Genomic DNA, 25,464 nt, shown 5'->3' with positions numbered 1-25,464 from the left:
CTCTTTTCACATTCAATATGGTCAGATAAGAGTTGTCACGTCATTAGTAAGTGCCACTGACATCTGTGCCCGCCCAGGATTAAAGTCATTAGAAAAAAGCAGCACTCCTCTCTTCCTTTCCCTCCTTCCATTATCTCTTGCTTTCTCAGTCAATCTGTGGATTGTTTAAAAACACAAGCAGCAGTGTTTGGTGGCCTTGGAAAGGATGCCACAGTTATAGAAGGATGTTGTCCCTAAACAGATGATGCTGGGACAAAGAAGAGAAGAGACTGGGGTCCGCATGACAGGGAAAGTGATGTCAGGTACAGATCAGGATGTCGGGTAGATACAGTGAAAGGTGTTAGAAGTCAGACTTAGGCCAACACAACTCAACAAATATGAGGGACTGGTGTTCAAACAATGGAAGCAGATGTGAGGAAATTCAAATTGACTTACAGCGAGATTGAGGTAAAAAAAAAGTTAAATATACAGATTTACTTCATACTAAAAGAGAAACAAACGGAAGATGTCCTACAAGTGATGTCATGCAGCTAAATGAGTGATGTCGTACTGGTTGATGAGTGACTATACAGATAAATGAGTAATAATGGTTAATGATTGATGTCATAAAGCTAAATGAGTGATGTCATACAACTAGATGAAAAATGTCATAAAGCCAAACAAGTGATGTCATACAGCCAAACAAGTGATGTCATGGTCAAAGAGAGGTGAAGCGAACAACATTGAATCTTATGCAGAAGACAGGGCTTTCTTCCAACTATGTCAGGAATGACTTGTTACCATATATACTCATGATTTAAAGTTAATAGCTTTTCAATAGTATCCTATATTCTTATACATATATTAATGACTTGTTTTGTGACTGAAACTGTGACACTATCCTCAACTAATTAGCCAACAACCAAAATCTAGACAGAGTCCAGTGTTTCCCACACATAGACTAATTTGTGGCGGTGCGCCACAGAATCAACACCGGCCGCCACACATTGCGTTTCGTAAAATATTTGTTTTTATCGCTATTTAGGTTAAAACACGCAGCGTATTCGTTCAGCTGCATTTCCTTTCCCCTGCTCTCCCTCCGTCTCTCTGTCACTCATGCGTCTTTCTCACATATGCACAGTCACAACGTCAGCACACGTTAGCAACAACAACGCATACATATGCCGTTCTAGTAAGACCGACAGCTATATCAGCGAGCCTTCAGCATTAGTGCCGTAGCTAAAAGTCGAGAAAAGTTGAGGCTACTTTTCGCGAGGTACCTTACTCACATTTACATTTAGTCATTTAGCAGACGCTCTTATCCAGAGCTAATTACAGTACTCGAAGTTTCCCCTTCGTTCTTTTGGTGAGAAGTCTCAAGAGCTAGCTTACCCGGCGTCATGGAGCCAACCAGTTAAATAGTTGTTTAGCACTAGGGTTGCTACATGCATAATGCAGAAATAATATGTTAGTTGTTGTTAATTTTGTGAAGGTGTGAATCATTTTGGATTAATATTTAATGTAACAAATTACTAACAAATTAACTGTAAAGAATTATTAACGAAGGAATTATTACGACCCCCCCCCCCCCCCCCCCCCCCCCCCCCCGTCTGACAACCCCCACCCCTCCCCGCCACAATTAGGTTTCTAATCTGTGGGAAACACTGGAGTCCACTTAAATACTGGTGAATGTGTCTATGGAACTAATCTAATACACTAGCGGGATAATATATATATATATATATTTTTTTTTTTTTATCTAAGGCATATCTATATATGATTATAGAAAATATATCTGGTAATATCAAGTGGACAACAGAGGGCCCTAATTTCAAAGCCTAGATCTGTTTCTCAATTCCACCTCACTGTTACATATCCAAAAAGAACAATCTCTCTGTCACTTTGTCTTCCGTGCACACTCATCCACACACACAAAAGCAAGAATGCACACATGCATCTATCAACCTTGCCTGCCTCTGACACCAGCAATCTTTAGTCCAACGTTAGTACCACTGAACAAAAAGTCTCAGCTTCTCTCTCTCTTTCGCTCGCTCTCTCTCTCTCTCTCTCTCTCTCTCTCTCTCTCTCTCAAAAACTAGCCACGTACAAACACACACACACTTCAAACCAACAGTCAGTTGGTGCAATTCATATTCGGTAAGACAAAAGGATGCTGGGTGCAGGTGAGTTGTGCTTTGCCAGCAGGGTCAGTGACATGCAGGAACTTAATCAAACCCTTCACCACGGTTGACTGGCCAACGCCCCTGCAAAGAACGAGCCACGTGAAATTTTTCTGATAGACTGAAACATTTTGTCAATCTCCGCTTTGTGACATTTCCATCAATATCTACAATATGCCTGAACGACTCTTAGAATCAGTATGTAATATGATTATTTGGTATTGAGGTCAATGGTGTATAGTAAAAAAGAAATACAATCCTATATTCAGAACGCTTTTAGACAAAGCATTATGGGTGAGCAACTGCTGGGTCCTGGTAAAAACATCAAACCTCATTCAACCCAACAGTCATCCAACCAAGACTGACACGCCATGTCTTTTCTCATTTCAACCTACAGCTGCACTGTTTAAACGCATGCATTACATAGTCAGTAACACCCACGAGCCGGTAACCCAGCGATCGTTGCCATAGCTGCACCCGATGACAGCACACACAGTCAGTCACACACATTCACACGTGCCCGTACCCTCAAGGACGACGATCGTTGCCATAGCTGCACTGGTCGAAAGATTACAAACCCTCCCCCCCCTTTTTTTCACAAGCGTGAGGTAGATGAGGCGGGGGGGTTCTTGGGGTGACAGAGGAGGGTGGCGGGGTAGGCAGGGGCGGAGCTGATGCCTCACGGCTGCCCGCCCCCTCCCTCCCCCCATGTCACTGGAACGTTCAGGGTTTCCTCCACTTTTGGGCATCTCGGTGCGTCTGGGGCTCCTCTGGGGAGGACAAGGGGCCCTCTGGCGGGGAGGAGCCCGACTGCTCCTCCTCCTCCGGTAGGTAGAGGTAGGTCCCGGGAGGCCCTGAGGTAGAGGCGTGGGGGTCCTGAGAACCTGCAGGGGGCACCAGCGCCTTGTGTGGACACTGGGCCACCATGTGCGTGATGCTCTGGCAGTAGTGGCATTTCTTTGGCTGGGGGGGCAGGTCACATTCCTTAGCGTGGTGGTCCAAACCTCCACAGTTATAACAGCTGTAGCAGACAGAGAGAGACGTAAAAGACAGAGACAGAGGGAGGGCAGAGAGGGGAGAGCAATAGCTATAGGTTAGTCACTGATCATTTTCATGTGAATATGTAGAATATGTATTTGGTCAACCTGCTGCAATTAAAGTTCAGCTTTTACTTTCCTCCACCACTAGGTGGGAGTATAACACAGGTTTCCATCTGGGGAAGGTCTGGTTATATTATGAAGCAATATGCATGTCTACAACATTATATGAATCTCACAGATGCTGGACAAATTGTTACATTGGTAACGTGACTACTGTAAAGCCTGTCCACTCTTCATATAACTTATAGTCAGGAAAGCACATTAATTTAAATTCATATAAAGAAATAAACTAATTGTAAAAAAAATCGATTGCTTTATATTTTTGAAGAAAATGCCAGGTTTGAGGAGAAAGACATTTGGCTGCTGCTGTTAATGTTTTATGATTATAAAGAAGCAGGCACTGAAGGCCATTAAACAATTGACATCTCTCTCATGGCAAGAGAATTCCATGTTCTCAGATGAGCAACCTTGGGAAGCTCTCCTCACCCACAAAATGTAGGAATCAACAAAACACCCAGAAAGAAAAAAGCACAGAGCACAAGTTCAAGTCCATTTCGATTCCCCCTTAATTGCTTGGAAATATGTGATGAATAGAGGCAATGATATGTGAGTAAATAGTCTTTATCTTATTTACTATTAACATCCACTTTCATTACCGAAACAGACACTGTCAAATGAGAGTGACCCAGGCTTCATCCTTTTGTGTGCTTTTTGTGTACAGATCTGTACATGGCTAATTAACTGGGTGTCTTTTGCAGAACCAGAGAGACGAATAGATCAGGTTCAATAAAGAGTTTAGACAGACCTTTTGTGTTACCAAGGAACTGCAGGGTTACAGGGAGGCCTGTGGAAGAATGTTGCTAGCCGAACAGTAACAATATAAATATCTGCATCTGACTATTCTCAACTGTTGCGAGTGAAACTTTGGACGAATGTTACAACGGATACAACGGTACCTAGGAATTATTTGCTGGACATGATGTTAGTTTCCTCCAGGATCACAATGACTCTAACTTAGAGACGTGTTTCTCTTGTTGGTTAGCTGTAAATGATAACAAATTATTGTACTCACTGAAATATTTTTACTGTTGCTTGCTTTTCTACAGGTACACTTTTTTGAGGTTCATGTTCTTTAATTGTAACTTGTTTAACTACATTCTCTTATGGTTCTTCCCTTTGGCATAGTTTTTTTCACAATGTATGTTTCATGTTTGGCTACCCGCAATGTTTGGGGATATCTCGGTGTTATGATCAGTGACCTATGCACTTTTGTAAAGCTCTCTCTTGGAAGTCGCTTTGGATAAAAGAGTCTGCTCAATGAATAAATGTAAATGTAATGTAAATGTTAAGAAACAATTTACTTGACATTCTGGCTACTTATATTTTATTTTTTATTCCCCTTAGTATTAGCTAGTCCCCCCTTAGTATTAGCTAGACTTTGCTCCTTTTGTATAGTTAGTCCACATATTTAAGTTTCAATATTCCTTTATGTTTAATATATGCACCTCCCTGCCAAAGTAAATTCCTTGTTTGTGCAAACATTCATGGTGAATAAAATCCCTTCTGATTCTGATTCTGACTTATGCTAATTTAAAGTGTATGGAAGGCAGTTTACTCAATATCTAAAAATGTTAATACAGTTTGAGACATAAATGTAAAATCTTCCTTTTTGGTGGACGTATAGGATCTAAGCATACTGTATAGCATTGTCATTTCATAACAGATTAGCAGATATGTAACTTTATGTAACCATTTCAGCTAACATTAAAAAAAAATACAATTTTAATGCTTATTCTCTAATGTTTTGCAGCACACATTTTTGCCACCTGCTTTGAAGAGTACTACAGCTACCTACCTACCGTCTGTTAGAATATGGTAATAAAAAATGTGTTGATTTCAGATTAAATATAAAGAAACATTCATATCTACAGATGTTCCTAAAGGCTTTAAATTGGTACTGAAGCATTATAACTAAATGTTGCGGCAGGTTTAAATATGAAAGTGCAGTTCAACTGTTCTGATTCAGTTTCGTTACTTTGTGTGAAACTCAGAACCTTTTTGATGAGCTTGATGGCATATTGGGAAATACTCTGATTTTAGATTAGATAGTGATACGTTTAATGATTGGCATCCTATCCGTAGCGGCAATATCGGCCTACAGACAACAGAAGTCAATAAAAAAAAAAAATAATAATGTTAGTGCTAAAAGCTTCTTTTTTTTTGTCCCATGATGGAATGAAGAGAAGCATCTTATGTTTGTAGAAATTCTATAATGAGACACTTCTGAAATGTTCTCCAAATTATTTATTTATGTTGAAATCTAGTTCAGATTGTTCTATGTTCACATTTTTTAAGCAGACATTCTTATTGTATATGGTTTTAGACTTGCTTTTTGATCGTTAGTCAATTCTGAAGAAGAAGCTTGCACAAAAGTACATTTATAAGTGTCTTACATATTAGTCTACAGGCCACATGCATACCAAAGATCTGTTGCATATGGCTCTTGATAACTTGATAATTGTGGGAACTTGTATTTAACTTGCATATCATTAATACAATTGAAATGTGTTTCTTTGAAGATAGAATCAGGCAGCTTGGTGTCCATAAGTACTACAGTCACACAGTTAGCATTTTAGCTATTGTCCGAAATAACGTCAAACAATTAGTGTGGTTTTATAAGGTTTATCTGCCATCAAATCAAATTCTGTGTTTTAGTTTAATGTAAGTTGAGAGCTAAAGCGCTCCTTTGCCATGGAGATGACATCTGTTGGTTACAGACATTCTGTCAACCCTGGATTCTACCATTCACAGAATTAACGTCGCCATGTGGAGGTAGAACCAGAAGGGGGCAGAGTAGCGAAGCGGCCACGGCCGCTTGTCTGCATCCCACCAGTTTACAAATGAAGCCACAAGTTCCTGCCAATCTCAAATAGCCTTGTGCACACACTCACGTACAGCAACCATAGGGGGAATTATCCCAAATAAAATGAATAATTCAGAGGTGTAAAGCAATCAGGGAACCCTCTATGCAGATAGGGTTTTCCATTTGGTAAACAACAGATTTATTTTCTCACATTGAGACAAAGGATCCTTTAGCTAGGGGGAGGGTTAGCCAAACACCTACTGTCTCTACCCTTGCAGCTCACAAAGGGAATTGCATAAGCAATTCCTAGCCTTAGAAATAGTAATATAAGGTAGCCATCATGTTCAAGTACCCACCTACAAAAGGCACCATATACTGTACATCTGTTTCTGTTTGCTACCTCAGCAGGTGATGTTATACACAGGCAAAGACCAGTCATTTGAATTGTGCGAGGAAGAGAACATAACCTTATAGGAGAAGGTTAATTCACACATGGGCATCATACAGTGTCATAGATGCCACATTTTGAAGATATTGGTAAACATCCCCTTTGTGAATTTCATTTCTTTTGATTGAATGCTTGGGGGTGGCTAAGTGCATTGAAATGCACATGAATCGGTTTTGAACTCTTAATGCAGTCCCCTCTAATGTAGAGGCTGGCAAATTGACTTTAAATAGCAGCCAAAGTACCCTATTCAACGTCTTATCATGGAGCAGCATAACCATGGCAACAGGCATGTACTTGGCTAGACCGAATAGATTGAATCCATAATCTCAACACGCCGAGAAATGCCCTGACAATGGAACAGAAAAACATTTATAACATTCCAAAAAATAGATATGCACTCCTTTACAACCTTAGAAATCCGACTCTCTCAGATGTTGTCACCATGAAGGTTTGACTTGTCACACAAGTTGAATGGTTGAAATTATATAAAATTGTTCAAATAACCATGTTATTATGTTCATGAATACATAATCAACATAATTGTTAATTATGTTCATAAAATTCTGAAAACTAGAACATTAACAAATATCTTCCCATAACAATAACATTCTTTATCTTGACATACATTAATCTTTGGATTCTGATGCAGAGAGTCCAAAGGGATATTGCTGGGATCTTGCCAAAATCAAATACTCACCGGTCACCCTTTGGTTTGCGTTTCAGGGGTGGGGCCTTCCCTTTAGGTCTCCTCTCGCTGCCAGCACAGGGTCCCCCACCCGGACCTGTTACCCGCAGGGACTCCAGGCCCTTGGAGGACTTCTTAAAGGTGAACTCCACCTGCTCCCCCTCCTTCAGGCTGCGGAAGCCCTCCATGACCAGCTTGCTCTGTCAGTGACAAAACAAAAGTCCACCCCTTTAAGTAACCAATATACATTTTTTTTCTAATAATCCCAACCACAGAAGGAATTTCATTACCTAATTTTTAAAGGTTTCAATATGTTTTTATGTTCATTTACGACAGTAAAAACGAACAGAGAATTGTGCCACACTAACTGGAAAGAACATTAACGATCTGAAAACGAACTTTCATGGCGTTATAGCTGCAAGGTGCTTATCTGAGTGGAGGTTGCATCCTTTCCTCCCCATATCTGGTTATCGCTAAGACACCATTTCCTTCTGCAGGCGGAGGAAGGAATACTCTGTTATCCTCCACACAATGCTGTCAGTTCCTCCTCCCCAAAAAATGAATATTTGACTTTCAAAGTCATTCATTAATCTAAATGATTAATTGCTTGACGACACATACACTACCCTACACATGTTGGTTTTGATTTATAATAGTGAGTTGCACAGTGCAGAATGGCTGTCATTGATGACCTCTATTAATTGTCCTGAGGCCAACTCATAGTAAATACACACCCACGCAAGGAACATATAACTTGGTGCAAACCTATACTGTTCTCAGCCATATAAATAACTCTCTCTGTATTGCTTCACAAGAGAAACAAAATGTCTCATGAGATGTTAAGGGAATAAGAAGTGAGAATGTACTGTGAAATGATTCATACATGAGAAAGAGGGACAAAATAAAACACAAAAAGAGCAACAAAACTAAAGGTGGAAGAGAGTTATTGAAAAATAAATAAATATACATTTATATATATATATAATAGAAAGTATATTCAATTAAAGTTACATTCTAAAATACAAACGAATAAAAAGGTTTACATGAGTTTTGAAGTTTAAACTGCAGTTTAAGTTATTAAAGGTATGTTCAAAATATGCTTCATAAATCTAACTTGACCGGTAAAATATTTTCAAACTTGTGCTGTACCTGTACAATTACATGTACAAAAAAGGATGGTAGGAATAAACAAAACCAGTTTTTTACTTTCTCTCTCTGACATAACAATGTTTCTGATTGTTAACATATACATACAAATGTAATTATCTATTAATAAACTTACCAATGTGATCCAACTTTTTAACTTTTTAACTTGGTAACTTGGCAAGTTAACAGCTCATAAGCTAAACAACTAAACACGATAAATACTTATAGTTATATGTGTATATTCTATATAAATATATATAATAGAGTAATATAAATTTACTCTGACACTGAAGGAAAGCAATCCCTTTTAACTTGCTGTGTCATTTCAACAGCCTTTCAATTTTACTATCGGTCAATTGTTGTAATCCATTCAACTTTGAGTAGTTTAAAATGTACTGTATAATCTCACCTCAAAATCGAATTATTAATTGTCCAGAATTTATTAAATCTGTCTGCAGCTAAAATATTTATTAAACAAATTCATGGCTAAGGGAGTTATTGCATCCATTCAGATTAGGTAACTTCTGGTTTTCAAAAGTTAAAAAGTAAAATATTAAGTTAATGGCTGTAAATTAAATACAATACATACAAATAATTGTCATTATTATATTCCAACTCCATTGCACATACTAATTCAAGTGACTATAAAAATAAATACAAAAATACAATACTTAAACATTTGAATACATATATTTTTGTCAATCCAATTAAGATTTTTATCTTGTTACATTTTTTAAGACCAATTTTTTTACTTCTCATCTGAGGTCTGAAGCTAATCAATTTAACAGTTTAGTTGAGATAGTTATAATCACTACATTAACAAAATCAACAATTGTAATCATTAGCTGGTACAATCCCCTAACTGGACTTTGTGACAAAGTATTACATTTTTTTTTTAAATTACGTACTTCCCATAAGGACTAGTAAAACTGTGCTAACAAGCTGAACACAACTATTTTAATGCTGAGTGTAGAGGTTGAGTGCACACCTATAGTCATCCACTACATCCATTTACACATTCATTTGTGCCACTTTCTCTTTGCTTCTCTGTCTGGTTAGCAGATAGGTTGTGTGGTAAGGTCACTTGAGCTCACTACTGTTGCTTGCAAAGGGAAGCCATTTTGGATGTTTTGGTAGAAGATGTGGGAGAGAGGAAAAGGAAAGGATTAGTGATGGGGAGTGAAGGAGAGCAATGATTCCACACTTCCATTCAAAGGGGCACTCACTCACAACAGGGGATGACAGAAGGAGAGTGGGGAGTGAAATAAGAGAAAAAATATGAAAAGAACAGTGTGTCTGTATGACTAAACGAAAATATATGAGACAAGCCAGCCAATGGTATCATTCAATAAATCGAATTCGGAGGACCACAGTTAATTTTCTATTCTCTGTTTCACATAGTTTGATAGAGGTAGGATACCTCTGCAGCTACTTCTAGTTAAAACTTAAAAGGACTTGAATTCATAGAATCTTTTGTATTATACGAAGAGAAATGCGCAGATGTATCCTCTCCTTTAAGTGCTGGTGAATAACCATTGACGAGTGGTCTGCAGTAATCAATGAGCCTCTTCCTCTCCTGTCACCGACCAATGAATGCAGCTTGTCTTACCAGGTCAAAGTTCACTGGCTTGCTCGGCACCCCAACCCCCTCTAACCCTCAAAACACTGCAATAGTGAGGAAACCACACAACTCCTCTAGTTCACCAGAAATATGTAAACATGAGTTTACAAAAAAATCACATTATGAATATTTTAAAAAGACAGTCTGTTTCTAGTGTAATCATAATTGGGTAGCTTATGAATGCAAGATTTATACTTGTTTTGTGAAAATACATTGAGAACAATGAGGAATTATCATTTGTTTATAGGACACCTTAATACTGTATATATACTGGTCTGAGAAACAAAAATTCCTTTGTGTGTGCATTTGTGTAAATGTGAACGTGTCTGCTTATCTGAGACAGAGAGAGAGCTTGCATTCACGCCAACACATACATATGCATGTGCGTGTGTGAATCTCAACGATCAAAACCTGTAATGGGAGTCCCCTCCTCTTGAGTGACCTGGCGGGTGTCCTGTCTGGTTTCAGTTTACACACAGAGGTCAGGGCAGGGCATGGCCAAGAGACAGAGAGCAAGGGGAGAGAGAGAGAGATGCAACAGAGATGTAGGGAAAGCGCAAAGGAAGAGGGAGAACAAAATGGAGGAGTGGCTGGGCGCAGAGGTGGTGGGTGTACGGTTAGGGGCTTGGGTTGGATGAGAAGAGAAGAGAGAGAGAAGGGGGGAGGGGACTGTGGCCGGTGGGGGTGGGGGTAGGCCTGTGGAAATGCCTCCAGCGCATTCTGTTCAGCTCCAATGGAGGAGCAACTCCTGATCAGCGCCTGAGCTGAGGAGCCCCCGAGAACAAAACCCCCACTTGATCAAGAGCCCCGCAGGTCAGCGGCAGAAATCTGTGGGTCAGGGGTAGCAATACCCCCACCAACCCCACCCCATCCGCCTTAAGGGGACCCTTAAGAGCCCCCCAACCCCCCACCCATCCCACAACACACATCCACGGCCCAATAATTACTACCAACTCAAGCAAGCACACCTATAGATCAGGAGGGTATCAGTCAGTACACTTGTAAATATTTATGTATCAGTGTATTTGCATGTGTAACAGTGTGTGTGGCTGTGTGTGTTTGTGTGTATGTGTGCGTCAGTGTGTGAGAGTGTGTGTGAGGGAGTGTCGGAAGGAGAGAGTGATCAATACAGATCTTACATCCGGGATCAAAATAGCTCTCCTTTTCATCACACTAGCCATCGTCATCGCCAACCAGAGCAATCAATATAGGAAGTGTAACATGAGGGGATGGGAAGAAGAGAGGGAGGGGGATGAACTCTCCTCCAATCTCTTCATGGCGACAGCAGGCTGTGTGGTAGGTCATTATGGGATGCCAGAAAAAACTCAGGCCAGCCTGACCAGAGCCGCCTAGTGGAAATACAGTGTGTGTGTGTGTGAGGAGGGGGAGAGCAAGAGGAGGGGATGGCGTCGTCCACCATGTGGTGCAGTGCCATTAAGTAGCTTTTTACACACAGGAAATACTAAGTGGACAAAGCTGGCCCGGATTGCCCCAGATGGACGTGACCCACCAACAGGATGCATATAAACCAAAGAAGAAGAGAACATGGAAGAAAAGAAAGTAGAATAAGAAAAAAAATTGCTAACCTCCAACAAAGCCCTCATAGCCTGCGCTGACACCCCAGCTCTCCTCTACACCTTTTCATTAGTGGTCCTGACCCATGACCCCCGCCCAGCCCCCATCAAACACTTTAGAACGTTCACGTTTCCCCTGCACCAAATTAACAACATGCAACACCCCTGATTATGACCACGAACCGATACATGATGTGTGTCGTTCCTTTGAGTCTAGTGAGGAGGCGAAAATGTAAGCAAGGTGTAGTGATGGACTCTGATGAATAAACTGAACAGGCTCCAAAAAATGGACGTGTAGGTCACTTAAGGTGCTAAATGCAAGCCTGGGTTTTGGCATGGTTACCTTGTTTTTGTTTTGTGGTTCATAGATGTCTCAAAAACACTCAGTGTGGGTTTGAAAAGATCAAAACTTCTCCTAGATGGATAGTATGGATGGATGGATCCTGTTGAATTATGGGTAGTCATCATTTGAATATAATACATGACTGACTCAGTTGTGTCAAGTTATCTTTATTCCATGTCTTTAATCTCTCAAGTTAAATAATTTAAACTGTTCTTGAACTTAAAACGTAAATTCAAAAACAAATTAAGAAAATACGTTTATTGATTTTTCAAAACAGTTTATATAGTGGGGTTTCCTTCACGTTTAATATTATTCTGTAATTATTGAGTCATTCTTTCTTTAAACAACAACAAATCTGTCTCATTTCCTCCATATCGATTGAGATTAAAATCAACTCACTAGGTTTGGCTTTTATTGTTTCATTTGTTTCAAAACAATTTCATAAAGATGTAGTTTTGTCTGGTTCGATAAATGGTAAAATCTGATATGTTGATACAGTATCAACAATCTTAAGAAAACATGTCAAAAAACGAATGTTCTTCTCAATTCATAACTAGGCGGACTGTCGTTCCAAGACTACTACTGTATAATTATTAATTGAGTGATTAATAAATCATAAATTATTCCTTGAGACAAAAAAAAAACGTTGTGTCGTATCAACAACGAAAGTAAAACTTTGGATTTCCTCTCATTTCTTATCGTCTTTTTTTGCAATATTTGATAAAAAAATGACACTAATAATCAAATAATTACACACAAAGGCAAACCAAACCAGAGATTTTGTGTGGAGAAACCACCACCTCCGATCACCCACCAAACAGGAATATGCTGTTTTACAGCATGTCTGTGGTCCATGTTAATGGCTGCACTCGGTTTTTAGCACCACTCTGCATGTCCACCACCTACCCAATTACTAATCATGTTCTGCCGTATATGGCTGACTCTTCGGAAGGAAGTCACGTTTTTTTTTGCTTTTTTTGAAGCGTTGAAGTAAAAAGGGGTGGGGTGGAAGGGGCTGGTAGTGGAGAGGGAGAGGGGGTGGTGTTGCAGGAGAGACAAAGCCTGATACTGGCTATCTAGAGGCAGAGAGGGGTGGGGCCTGCATGCCAAACAGTGACACGGACCAGAGGTTAATCTCACTAGGGGCCCACTTTAACCTCGCTATGCAAAAAAACACACGCACACACACACACTTACGTATGTCCACATGCTCTCACACGCACACACAACCAAAAATGTCATACTAAAGACCTGGTAGACACTTTATAAAAAAGAAAAGAAGCACAAACACACACACACTCAATCTCCTTCACACACAAGCAAATACACTCTTTAAGACTAAATGAGTAGCTACAGCACAGCACACGGTGCAGTGTTTTGACTTGATAATCAACTGACAGAGAAAACCCACCCCTCTGGCCTTTTATGTCTCTTTTTGAGAGAGAAAAAATAGAAAAATTCCTATTTTAAAAGACTGTCTCAGGAGAGAGCAATCCCCAGATCTCAACCCCACGCACACTCACCAGACACACACACAGGGATACTAACCATGTACAATAGGACTTAGAGGTCATGGCTATCTAGACCAGTGTTGATTGGCTAAAGCAAAATCCAAATACATGTTAGCTTCATCTATGCTGTGCTTTACCGAACAGCCATGGCTTCAAGCTGCATGTGCTCAAAGCGCAGTGGTCTAATGATAATTTTCATAACACTATAGGAAGTTCCCAGTAATAGATGATAGGTAAATTCACACTCTCTCTCTTCAACCTTCCATCTCTCTCTCTGTGTTTTTCTCTTGTTTCTCACACACCGCTCCAGATAGGAAAAGATCGCAGCTCCCACGGATGCATGGGCCCCCCAGGAAGAGCTCAATGTGGTCAAGATCGGAACAAGTACTCATTACCTCACTCCTTTCTTTCTCCTCCCCCTCTCTCTCTCCCTGTGCTACTTCTTCCATGCCTTCTCCTTCCATTTGTTCCTCTTCTACCTCTCCCGTGTTGACCATCTCTCTTGGTTCTCTATCTCCTTACCCATTTCCCCTCACCAACTCCAACTCCTCCTCTCCCCCTCCCACTGCCTCACAACCTAGGAGCACTACTCCTGTCCTCAAGTCTTCATATGTCCAGTTCCTCTCAGCCACCCTGTCTCCTTCTCAACCTACTTCCCCAAATGTTTCTCCTTTCTTTGACTTTCACCCCCCCTGCACATACACCTAAACACACACTATCTCACACTGTTTCCTTTTTACTCTCACTATCTTCAACTAAACCACTCAGAACAGGCCCTTTTAGCGTTTTCAAATGAGTACCATTAATCATGGGACACATCCTTACATCGATAAATACGTCAATATATGCATGTGTCTAGAGCATTCTTAGGTCAGCAAGGCAAGTGTCTTGGCAGTGGAAAACAAGTATGGCATCCAGCTCCTCCACGAACAAGGAGTGCTATCAACTCATAGAATATGGACTACAACTTTAGCCAGGTAACGTTACATTCAACATCTATTCAATCCAAATACCATTCTTGAACTGATTTGTCATGATCAATGCCTATCCATGGCCTATTACAATTTATCTTGTATCAGATTTATGACATTTAGATTAATACTCAGATTAACAGTTAACCAACAAGACATCTTTGTACACTAGATTTAAGAATAAAACAATAGGACTCCCAGTATTTCAGTAGCTTTACTCAATCAACCAAAGCTAGTTTTTGCAGAGTTTTGCAGAGTTATCAAGGTGTTTGTTTTTATGTATTTCATAGTATTCCCCTTTGTGATCAGGACTGTATGTAGATCACACACATTCACATCTGATGCACACAATTAAGTTATTACTCAATCCCCCCAAATCAGTGCATAATATGTTTAGTTGTGTTGTGGGTCTATGCAATCAACAATATTTGATGTCAGTGACAGTTTGTCAATACGTGATGGAAAACTAAAAAACACAAGATTATAAAGTATAAATGTTCAGTCATAGCAACACAGTTGGAACATTATTGGATAAGGCATGAAGAGGCAATGCATAACATTTGGACATCTGCACATCATGTTCAACAGTAGCTGGTCTAGCACAGCAGCATCGGGCACGATGTTTCACTCATGCACGACAGATGTTTTCCAAAGCCTTTCTGTCGGGTGCTACATTTGAACCATAATGTCCTCTAGTTTAAAATAACTTCCCGTGGGTCCACAATAAAAGCACCACACTGAACGGGTGCGAAAATGAAATGGTGAAAATGACTCTCCTCATCCCCTTTCGTTCCTTCTCGAGTCTTTAAAGCAACTTTATGGGACCGTTAAAAGACGATTTAACGGCAGAGAGAGAGAGAGAGAGAGAGAGAGAGAGAGAGAGAGAGAGAGAGAGAGAGAGAGGGGGGGGGGGGGGGGGGGGGGGGGGGGGGGGAGAGAGAGATAGAGAGAGAGAGGGTTCAAAGCGCGAGGGAAAAACGTTGTTTTGTTGATGTAGATTTAGATTAAAATTACACCTTTACTGAGAGGTGAAATGAACAAAACAATGGTGTTTTACATAAATGGTCGTTATAGAAAGACAATATGTCTAAGATCTATATAAATATATTATAATACACAAGCTATCCTTAGCCTATTTACTTTAATCGGGGGCTTGAAACGTGATCATACTAGTGTTCTGTGCTTATTGTAAACATTAACCTGAAACAAGCAATGATTTGTCATCTCTGGTCTCAAGGCTAAAACTTTTAGATATCGTTCATAATTCCACACATTAGTGATGTGTTTGCACAAAGTTTCCGACATGTTGGTAGGATTTCAACATGTTCTCTTGTCCATGAGGCAAAAGAAAACTACAAACTCTGTCATAGCCCTCGAATGTCTCCCTCCATAGTTCAAGGGGAAGTAAGGGAGGGGAGAGGGTTCGTGTCGCTTTAAGGAAGCCCAACTTATTTTTCAGCCCTATGTTTAGTAGGACGTAATTTATTAAGTAAAGGATTTGCGGTAAACCATAGCAGTATAATCTTTGATTTGTATAATTATTCTTGCCACAACATTCTGTGAGGAAATTGACTGACTTATAGTCTAGTTGTTTCAAGTGACATTCGCCTTATGAAAGGGCAGACTCTAAATATGACCAGAATCAAAATAACCATAATTCTTCCTAAAATACATAACCAAACTCTTAAGAAAACCTTATTTTTTAAATCCACGGTTCAGGCGAGATAAGAACTTCATTGCAGATGTTTTAATACTTTGTATGAACTTACTTGATGAACGAACACATCCAGGGGTGGTTCAACGGAGCTTCCCTCACTGCTGGTCATTGATATAAATCCGAACCCCATCCGAACATTAAACCATTTACAGTGGCCTGTCCCTGACAGAACCTGGACCCGAGTTCGCTCATCGTGCTCGGTTGACTTGGCGGGGTCTTCTCCGCCACCTTTACCCGCCCCTCCTAAAAGACAAATGAAAGTAGTTACGTTACAGTATGATCTAATAGACGTAGGAGGGATTAAGTATTAACCCGAGCACTCTTATGGTTTGTACACATCTTTAATGGAGCCTCTTTTGGTGAAAACGGGGGAAGCCCCGCCACTGGCCCATAGGAAATATTCATTGTCGTTATAACTCTCATTCGAAACGATTTTCGCGATCACTCAAGCGTTAAGTGGCGCATGGTTGAATGATTCTTAGTCTATACATCGCAAATCGCTGTAAAGTTAGTTGTTGCCTTCACTCATGGCTGCGAGGCGAAATGCTTGCCCCAACACATGCATTCACAACGTGTGTAACTTGGAACATTTTGGGGGGGCACATATAACGTAGTGTGCAGTATTTAGTGCAGGTGTACACATGGTTGCCTTGTTGAGCTCAAAACGCACTCTATCATAGATAAACAACTCTAACAATACCCCAAGACATCTATTCACAAGGCAATAATCGGAGGCGGTGCATAACACATAAGGTAAAGGCTACAGCATTAGCGAAGTGCAGTCCCCTTCAATAGCATCAAATGAAAAAGTGAGACCAAAAAATTGAAATAATTGCAGAATAACCTTCGGCCATGTTTCCCCGCGGACCCTCTGTTCCAAAGTTCCAATAGAAAAGCTTCCTCTGCGCAAACGGGTTGTGATAGTCACCATTAATCCGACATCCTCTATTCCAGCGGTCACAAATTTAGCTCGCATGGTACAGCGTGCTTTCTCTCTTTTGAGATTTTGTCATGTCTCTGTCTCCCTCAATCCCTTCCTCTCAAACCACTTCTATCGCTGTATCTCTCTCTCTTTCCCTCTTCTTCTCTCATTCGCTCGTTCGCTGGCGGTGCCTCTGCCCGTGCCCGTTTTGAACACGTGACTTTGTCAATTACATGCTTTCTTGCTACTAATTTCACTACGAATCCAGGGAGGGGAGTGGAACGAGGGAAACGGACTCGGAACCGACAAGTAGGTCCCAGTAGTCTACCAGCGCATTGCTTATAATGATCTTTATCTCGCGAATGATGTGCAATTCAAACAAGGTTCTTGTGAGCAGCAGTTATTTCAAATTGTCAGTCATGTTTCAGTTTGTTATTGTATGCTGGAACATTGTAATAAAATCTCAACATATGTATTTGCTAGAAATAACACTAAATCAGTCACAGGGTTGTTGGACAATAACTTGAATGTCCTAAACTTAAAACATATCAAATACCCTGCAGTTAGATATTCGTAAACATTTAGGATTATACACAGTCGGCTATTTTTTAGGCTATTTGCTCCATGTATTATTATATTAATTAAGAAATATGTAATTTACTGTTCTATAAAGGATTATTATATGTCTTTGGTCATCTCTTCAGTAAATCTTACACATTTTGAAGCCTTGACTTTCAAAAACCCTGGATCGACTTAAAACTGCATGATGCTGTTTACTTAAAAGAAATTCCCAGCTACAGTATCATGGGCAAGGTAAAGGAATTAACATACTGTAAATTATGGAACACAACATACCACTTAAACCTCTCACCTGTTCAATACAGGATTTGAAAGAAAAAAAATCGAATGCCTACAGTGTTTTAGAACAGATTAGCAAAGGGGATTGCAAAACTTTCCAGCGTTTTTCACTGATCAGATGACTACAAACTGAACAATCTAGATCTCAAAATCCTCATTGACAGACCAATAACATGGCAGTAAATCGTCTAGGTTTAACATAATTTGAGGCACGTCCCTGGGTACCGAGGGGGTGTGAAGAAGAGGAAAAACACGTTTGAGGAATGAATCAACAATCCCCCCCACCCCCTACCTCAAAGAGTCCACCCTCCGGAATTCATGAGCTTACCCCTACCCCCAGCCCAGCACGGCCCAGCCCAGCCCAACCCCCAAGCAAATTCTGTTTTTGAAGATGCTGCGCAGCAGCCTCGCAGCAATGACCAAAGCATTACGGTTTGGGTCACAGGGTTGGCCACTGGTGTCAGATGTTATCGCCTCACTATATCTTAAGAAAACTTTTTCTGATCGAGAAAACAAACCAATTAGACGTGTAGGCTGTGGGATGCAAATGGACCAAGTAGCGTTCTATAATGGCATGCTTAATTAATGACTGACTAGGCTCATAACAGACACACTATTGCATGTATGATATTTTATTATATGATAAAGCCAGGAAACGAGTCACGGTGGCTTTTTGATGGCGTGTAAATTAGGCTAGGGAAAGGCTGCAAAGCAGTAGAACACAGAAATTTGATTGCTTCACCCTAGGCAACCTTACCCAACCCCCATCTCTAGGCTCCCAGAGGAAATGTGCCTTTACCCTGTATTGCTGTCAATTGAGTTCAAAGGGTTCATAGGGTTCGTCTCTCTTTTTCTCTTTCCGTAAAGTGTGGGGGTTCATTTCTTCTTTTGTGCATGCATTCATGCCAGCAAATTCCTCACTTTTTATTTTCTTTGCTGAGAAAGTCTAAACATTGTTGACAAAGTCAAATGTTATCCTATAAGTTGAAGATATTATGTTTGTAAGGATTTTCCAACCTCTATCTGTGGAAAATAGTAAAATAGTGCATTCAATCATCAAAAATGAAAGGAAAGGCAACCAATTCTCTTAATACAATTTGTAATAGTATCATAATCCATTTAGTGTTATTTGAAAGCACAAATTAATCACGTGTTTATGTTAAACCGGTTTTCTGTCAGAAAGTCACTTTGTCAATTTCTAAAGTTGCAGCATTCGTTTGGAAACATTTCGAATGAACGAAAAAAGTGTTGTGAAAAGCATGTAACAAGCACATTAAAACAATCGTGTGCTGTGTTTGATTATGCAAAGTAGTAAACTTTCAGTTCAGATGGGAAATCTTTTTTTCGTTCTAATGTAGGGTTAGTAGCTAAAACGTATAATTTCTATGCCTACTTATTTTAAAGGAAATGTTTAGTTTAGCACTACATTTTGTCATTATAGCATGTGTAAAATGATTAGAGCACACAGAAAGTCTTATAAGTTCTGATCAATTTTTGTACGATTTGAACAATCATGTGTTCCTGTTTTGACTATTCTCATTACATTTATGATATGCGATCTAAAAGAAATGTGATTGCAAAATCATTCCAGTAAGCTATATATAGCTATATATGTAAAAAGAAATAGCCTACTATTGGGGGCCTTCTATCGATTGTTGCCTGTTTTTAGTTGTTATCATTAAATAACCAAAATTAATTGTTTTGTTTCTTCGACTACAGACGTCCAAAATGAGAAAACGGAGCCAAATACTCAGAGTGAAACATCAGTGACGTCAGAGGGAGGCAAGCGCCCTTGTCCCGACAAGACGCGGTGATTCACAAAGCAAACGATGCAACTACCACTGCTTGGACACACATTTGACGCACAAAAGGGTTTCTTTTCCTTCAAGAATTCTGGACAATTTACAGGATAATGCTGTACTTCTATCTGGTCAGTAGCCACGTTTTTTTATGGTCTGTAGTAAAACGTTTCCTTTTCATTTTTGCCATCATATTCTTTTATGTTGACAATAAGAAATATCTTAAATATTTAGGCGTACATGGTTTGTGTAAATGTTTACAACTTACTTTTGCTGGACTAACATGCTTTGATTCCAAAAGCTTTAACTTGATTTTGTATGTCTAAGCATTGAGCAATTCATCAAAATATGGATCTAATATCATATGACTGTGTGAATTAATATCCCCAAAAAGAAGAACAATAAACTCTCACTGTTGTCTTAGATGCGATCTGTCTGAAGTGTTGTCATAATTTGTATTAGCAGTAGTTGTATTGTCAACAATCACAACGGTATTCACTTACCTATTAAAGGAAGAGCCATCGTCATCTTCTTACTCTGCTTTCAGACCTGTTGACAAGGTAATGTAACAGATGATACAATTCGAGACACCCCCTTTATGCTATTTATAGACACGTAATTAACCCGTGAAAGTAGCCTATCTAAGAGTGAATGTTATCGCTCAACCAGTTACAGTACCGTCATTTAAGTTTAGTTTCGTTTATTTTGCATTGTCAGTCTATTATCGGTATACGCCTTCTCATTGGGTAGGTTAGAGGAGATTTTCCACCGATGAATATTTAATAGTGACACTGTAACTTAAGCGGACTTGCGTGCGGAACAAGTCGGGCAAATTGGTTTGAATCTGTTACATATGACAGACGGATTGCTGAGTGGTAACAGCAGTGATCTAGTTTTAAAACAATAGGCCTATCTTATAGTGTCTTTTCACCTCATAAACTCAATGAAGTGAAAATTGAATTGTTGCCCTAAACTAGTTCCTACCTTTCACATAATTTAATATTTCACAAAACTAACTATCCAAATTCACAAAACTAACTATCCAAGTCAGTCGTAGCCTAAGCTTTAAAATGTGCACTTATCTGTTGAGGCAGAGAAACAAAATCCTTTTTTAATGATATATGCATATATTAGTGGCATAAGCAAATCACACGTGAAGCTCAACGAATGAACTGGCTGATCAAATTAAATACTATCTTATAGCACAACTTGAAACCTCTGAACTGTCTACATGAATAAGAATCCACTGTTTAACACATATATAGCCCATGTAAATGTATTTATAGTAATCTCTTCCCAGTTATCTCCATGATCTCCAGCTTCTCGATTCAGCTCACAGTTCAACTCCCTATCTCTCCTTTTACCTCCATTGCACACCTCCCCCACCCATCTCAGAGTCTCATCTTAACGTTTATATAGGCGTTAATGATAGGCTTAAATATTACTACATAGGTTTTTAACTTAACAAATCCAACCCTCACACACTACACTGTTGAGGTTTTGATCAAGTAGCCTACAATATAATTGAGTTGGCCTACTTGTTATTGAACTAAACTTTCTGACTCATGGCCACTGAACCAGGCCGATTCATTACAACCTTTGATTACCACTGATTTGGAATCGGCTATCGAATTCTCATTTACTGCGTTTCATAAACTAGACCACAAAACTGACCTTGGACCAATTTTTTACACATCACTTCCCACAAGCCCACACTACTGACCCTTCATGACATCAGATGGAAAGAATATAGCGCCACTTGCTGGCGCATCGGGATGTGAATTGAGCAACATGCATGTTCAATGCAAAATAATGTAGGCCTGCTCTATGAGTCTGTCGCCGTATGTTTAAGGCGACTGGTACCACTAGCCTACCTTCAACATTCCTTCAATAACCTCAACCAGTCAGTGAATACCAGTTGTCAGTGCCGTTAAGCCAAGAGTTGCATGAGCATGAGATGAGAAAGTTTGCCTATAAGCTTCTTGATTAATGACGATTTCTAGAAAATCGACTGATTGAGTCTGACCATCTGCCTTAATGGTTTAGAAAGGCAAATAGTCTCGTTTTGAACACATCACCTTAGTGGGCGCGTCACGTTTATTTCGCAATATTGCCTTGACCCCACTGCGGAGGCAATCGGCGCACCTTCTTACCTTTTGATGGTGATTACCCGGTCAAACATGGTTCAGACTGAGTATCGTTCGTATTGCATTTTCCATGAACGAATTGATGTGAATCTATCTGCCATATTATAATTTCAAAGGGTATAGCCTGCAGCCGCATTTTCTCTTTGAGCTTGTGACATCGCCCGATTGTGTCATGCGCAGCGCTGGTCCTCATGGATAGGCTAAGAAAGATTCTGAACATGTGAGTGTTCTTTATAATCTATTATTTAAATTAGCACGGTGTTTTATTACATTATAATGTCTCCGACATTTACCACATTTAACCCTTAAACCATAGCCCACACGAGAACAAGAAAAATAACTCAAAGTTGCCATCTCGTGGTAAAAAAAAGGCTATAAGAATAACAAAAAAGCCTATTCGGAATGCTTAAAATACTGTTAGCTCTTTACATTAAGCCTATCGTGTACCGGGTTTGTTTAATCATAATCCGTTTCGAAATGTGTAGGCCTCGGCTATCTAGGCCTATGTCATGTTTAGGCTACATATCAATATTAGATCGGCTGTATGGTAACTTTTACTTTTCAGAATCAGAAATCAGACTCAGAAAGGGATTTATTCGCAATGTAAGTTTGCACAGACAAGGAATTTGCTTTGACAATAAACATATATTAATCTTACATTTAAATATGTGGTCTAACTATACTAAAGGAACATAAACTAGCAATCCTAAGTGGAATTACAATTAAAATAAAATATACAATAAAATTAAATATAAGTTGCCATAATTTACTATATAAAAATACAAATATTACAGAAGATACAAATGGTACAGATACAGTTTTGTAATGTAGTGCAAAAAGCAAAGTGTGTTCTAGACATGAAGTCATTAAAGTCAGTGTGAACTCTGGCCTTGTTGAGGAGGCCAACAGCGGAAGGGGAGAAACTGTTATTGTGGCATGTGGTATTGGTCCTGATGGACCGCAGCCTTCTGCCGGAGGAGATTGACTGAAACAGGGAGTGTCCAGGGTGGGAGGAGTCGGCCACAATCTTCCTCGCTCGCCTCAGGGTCCTCGAGGTATGCAGGTATTGAGGGAAGGCAGATTGCAGCTAATCACCTTCTCCGCAGTGCGGATGATACGCTGCAGCCTGCTCTTGTCCTTGGCAGTGGCAGCAGCGTACCAGATGGTAATGGAGGACGTGAGGATGGACTCAATGATGGCTGTGTAGAAGTGCACCATTAATGTCTTTGGCAGGTTGAATTTCTTCAGCTGCCGTAGGAAGTACATCCTCTGTTTTGCTTTCTTGGTGAGGGAGCTGATGTTCAGTTTCCACTTGAGGTCCTGGGAAAGGATAGTGCCTAGGAAGCGGAAGGACTTCACAGTGTTGACTGGGGAGTCACACAGGGTGATGGGGGTGAGCAGGGCTGTATTCTTCCTGAAGTCCACAACCATCTCCACTGTCTTGAGAGCATTGAGCTCAAGGTTGTTCTGGCTGCACCAGGTCACCAGGTTGTCCACTTCCCACCTATTATCAGACTCGTCTCCACCAGAGATGAGCCCAATGAGGGTGGTGTTGTCCGCAAACTTCAGGAGTTGACGGACGCCGGATGGATGACTCGAGGTGCAGCCGTTGGTGTACAGGGAGAAGAGCAGGGGAGAAAGGACGCAGCCCTGAGGAGATCCGGTGCTGATAGACCGGGAGTCAGAGACTTGTGTTCCCAGCTTAACACACTGCTTCCTGTCAGACAGGAAGTCTGTGATCCACCTGCAGGTGGAATCAGGCACATTCAGCTGGGAGAGGTTGTCCTGAAGTAGGGCGGGGATGATGGTATTGAAGACAGAGCTGAAGTCCACAAACAGGATCCTGGCATAGGATGCTGGGGAGTCCAGGTGCTGTAGGGTGAAGTGGAGGGGCGATGTTAACTGCATCGTCCACAGACCTGTTGGTTCTGTAGGCAAACTGCAGGGGGTCCAGTAGAGGGTCAGTGATGGATTTAAGGTGTGCCAGCACCAGGCGCTCGAAAGACTTCATTACCACAGAGCAGGGCCGGCCCAAGGCATAAGCGAACTAAGCGGCTGCTTAGGGCCCCCGTGGGCACCAAAGGGCCCCCAAGAGCACTTGAAATTACAGTTTAATGTACCGTGTTTCTTCAATTAAACGCTGCTCTCATTTAAACGCCGCACCAAAAATGAACATTGAGTATTGAACTCCGCCCCAGAAATACGGTAGGGGTAGCCGGTCCTGAAATACCGAGTAGCAGCATGTAATTTCAATGAACATTCTGTTGTGTTGCACTAGGCTAAATACGTTGGCTAAATACGTTTCAAATATTATATCAACATAACTTATTAGCAAATTATTCAAGCTAGCTAGAGACTAGCTGTTAGTTGGCATAGTCGGGAAGGGAAGCTTACGAAAAAATAGCCAGAAAATGAATAGCAGTCTAGTTTATTGCTAACACCTGTCTAGATCTATTGAAAGAACTAAAGAAGCAGGTGCTCTTGCGTTGGCAAACTAAACTAGTTAACAGGTTACGGTAGGTAGTCTAGGTGTTTTCGCTATCTAGCTGTTCACTCCTTGCAAATCAGCGTTAATAAAAAGCAGATGAGATAGAGCGAGCTAGTCTAACTAACATTCACATTTGCTCGTTGCTAAATCGGTGATGCAGTAATGCTAGCGCAGCTAGCCTATAATACCGTATTTCTTCGATTAAACATTGCCCTCAAATAAACGCTGCCCTTGAATAAACGGCGCACCACAAATTAACAATGTGTAACAAATTGAAGTTTAATTGAATAAATGAGGGACCCCCAAATAAATTATGCTTAAGGCCCCATAAAGGCTTGGGCCGGCCCTGCCACAGAGGTCAGGGTGACGGGTCTTTAGTCATTAAGTCCTGTTGGCCTGGGCTTTTTTGGCACAGGGATGATGGTGGAGGACTTGAGACAGGCTGGTACATGGCATGTCTCCAGGGAGGTGTTAAAGATGTAGGTAAACACCGGAGACAGCTGGTCAGCGCAGTTCTTTAGGGTGGCTGGAGAGACAGAGTCTGGCCCAGATGCTTTGCGGGGGTTCTGACTCTTGAACAGTTTGTTCACTTCTCTCACCTGAATGGATAGAGTTGTCACTGTAAAGGGAGGGAGGGGGAAGCCTCATGGGTGGAAAGGGGTAATTGAGGACTGTCCAATTGTCTTTCAAATCTACAGTAGAACTCATTCAGGTCGTTGGCCAGGCGGGAGTCGTTAGTGGAGTGGGGGGCTTTGAGCTTGAAGTTGTTGATCTGCCTGAGCCCTCTCCAGACAGAAGCAGAGTAGTTTGCAGAGAATTGATGTTCTAGTCTCTCCGAGTACAGTGGTTTAGCCTCTCTCACCGTCTTGCTAAACCTGTTCTTTGACTCCTTGAATCTGTCCCTGTCCCCACCTCTAAAAGCGGCCTTTTTCTCTGACCTCAACCTTCTGAGTTTAGCAGTAAACCAGGGTTTGTCGTTGTTGTAGCTCACCTTGGTATACAGCAGTCCTCAACGCAGCTCAGATATGAGGTCACAGCCTCCGTGAGCTCATCCAGACTATTGGAGGCAGTCATGAACATATCCCAGTCAGTGCAGTCCAGCACGCCCGCAG

General features: G+C 40.7%; 1 protein-coding gene across 1 annotated transcript; it reads right to left on the bottom strand.

Moving 5' to 3' along the window:
* Positions 1 to 1,617: 1,617 nt before the first annotated feature.
* On the bottom strand, positions 1,618 to 17,234 carry lin28b (lin-28 homolog B (C. elegans)). Its single transcript, XM_047049659.1, has 4 exons — positions 16,983 to 17,234; positions 16,191 to 16,381; positions 7,268 to 7,455; positions 1,618 to 3,180 (listed from the first exon to the last, which is right to left on the bottom strand). Exons 1-4 carry the CDS (start codon positions 16,990 to 16,992, stop codon positions 2,883 to 2,885), a joined length of 687 nt encoding a protein of 228 aa, XP_046905615.1. The 5' UTR covers positions 16,993 to 17,234; the 3' UTR covers positions 1,618 to 2,882.
* Positions 17,235 to 25,464: the final 8,230 nt, after the last annotated feature.

Source organism: Hypomesus transpacificus, chromosome 26 (assembly GCF_021917145.1).
Source record: "Hypomesus transpacificus isolate Combined female chromosome 26, fHypTra1, whole genome shotgun sequence".
NCBI classification, from domain to species: domain Eukaryota; kingdom Metazoa; phylum Chordata; class Actinopteri; order Osmeriformes; family Osmeridae; genus Hypomesus; species Hypomesus transpacificus.
The sequence above is the reverse complement of the archived record's forward strand: the minus strand, read 5'-3'. Positions and strand labels throughout refer to the sequence as shown.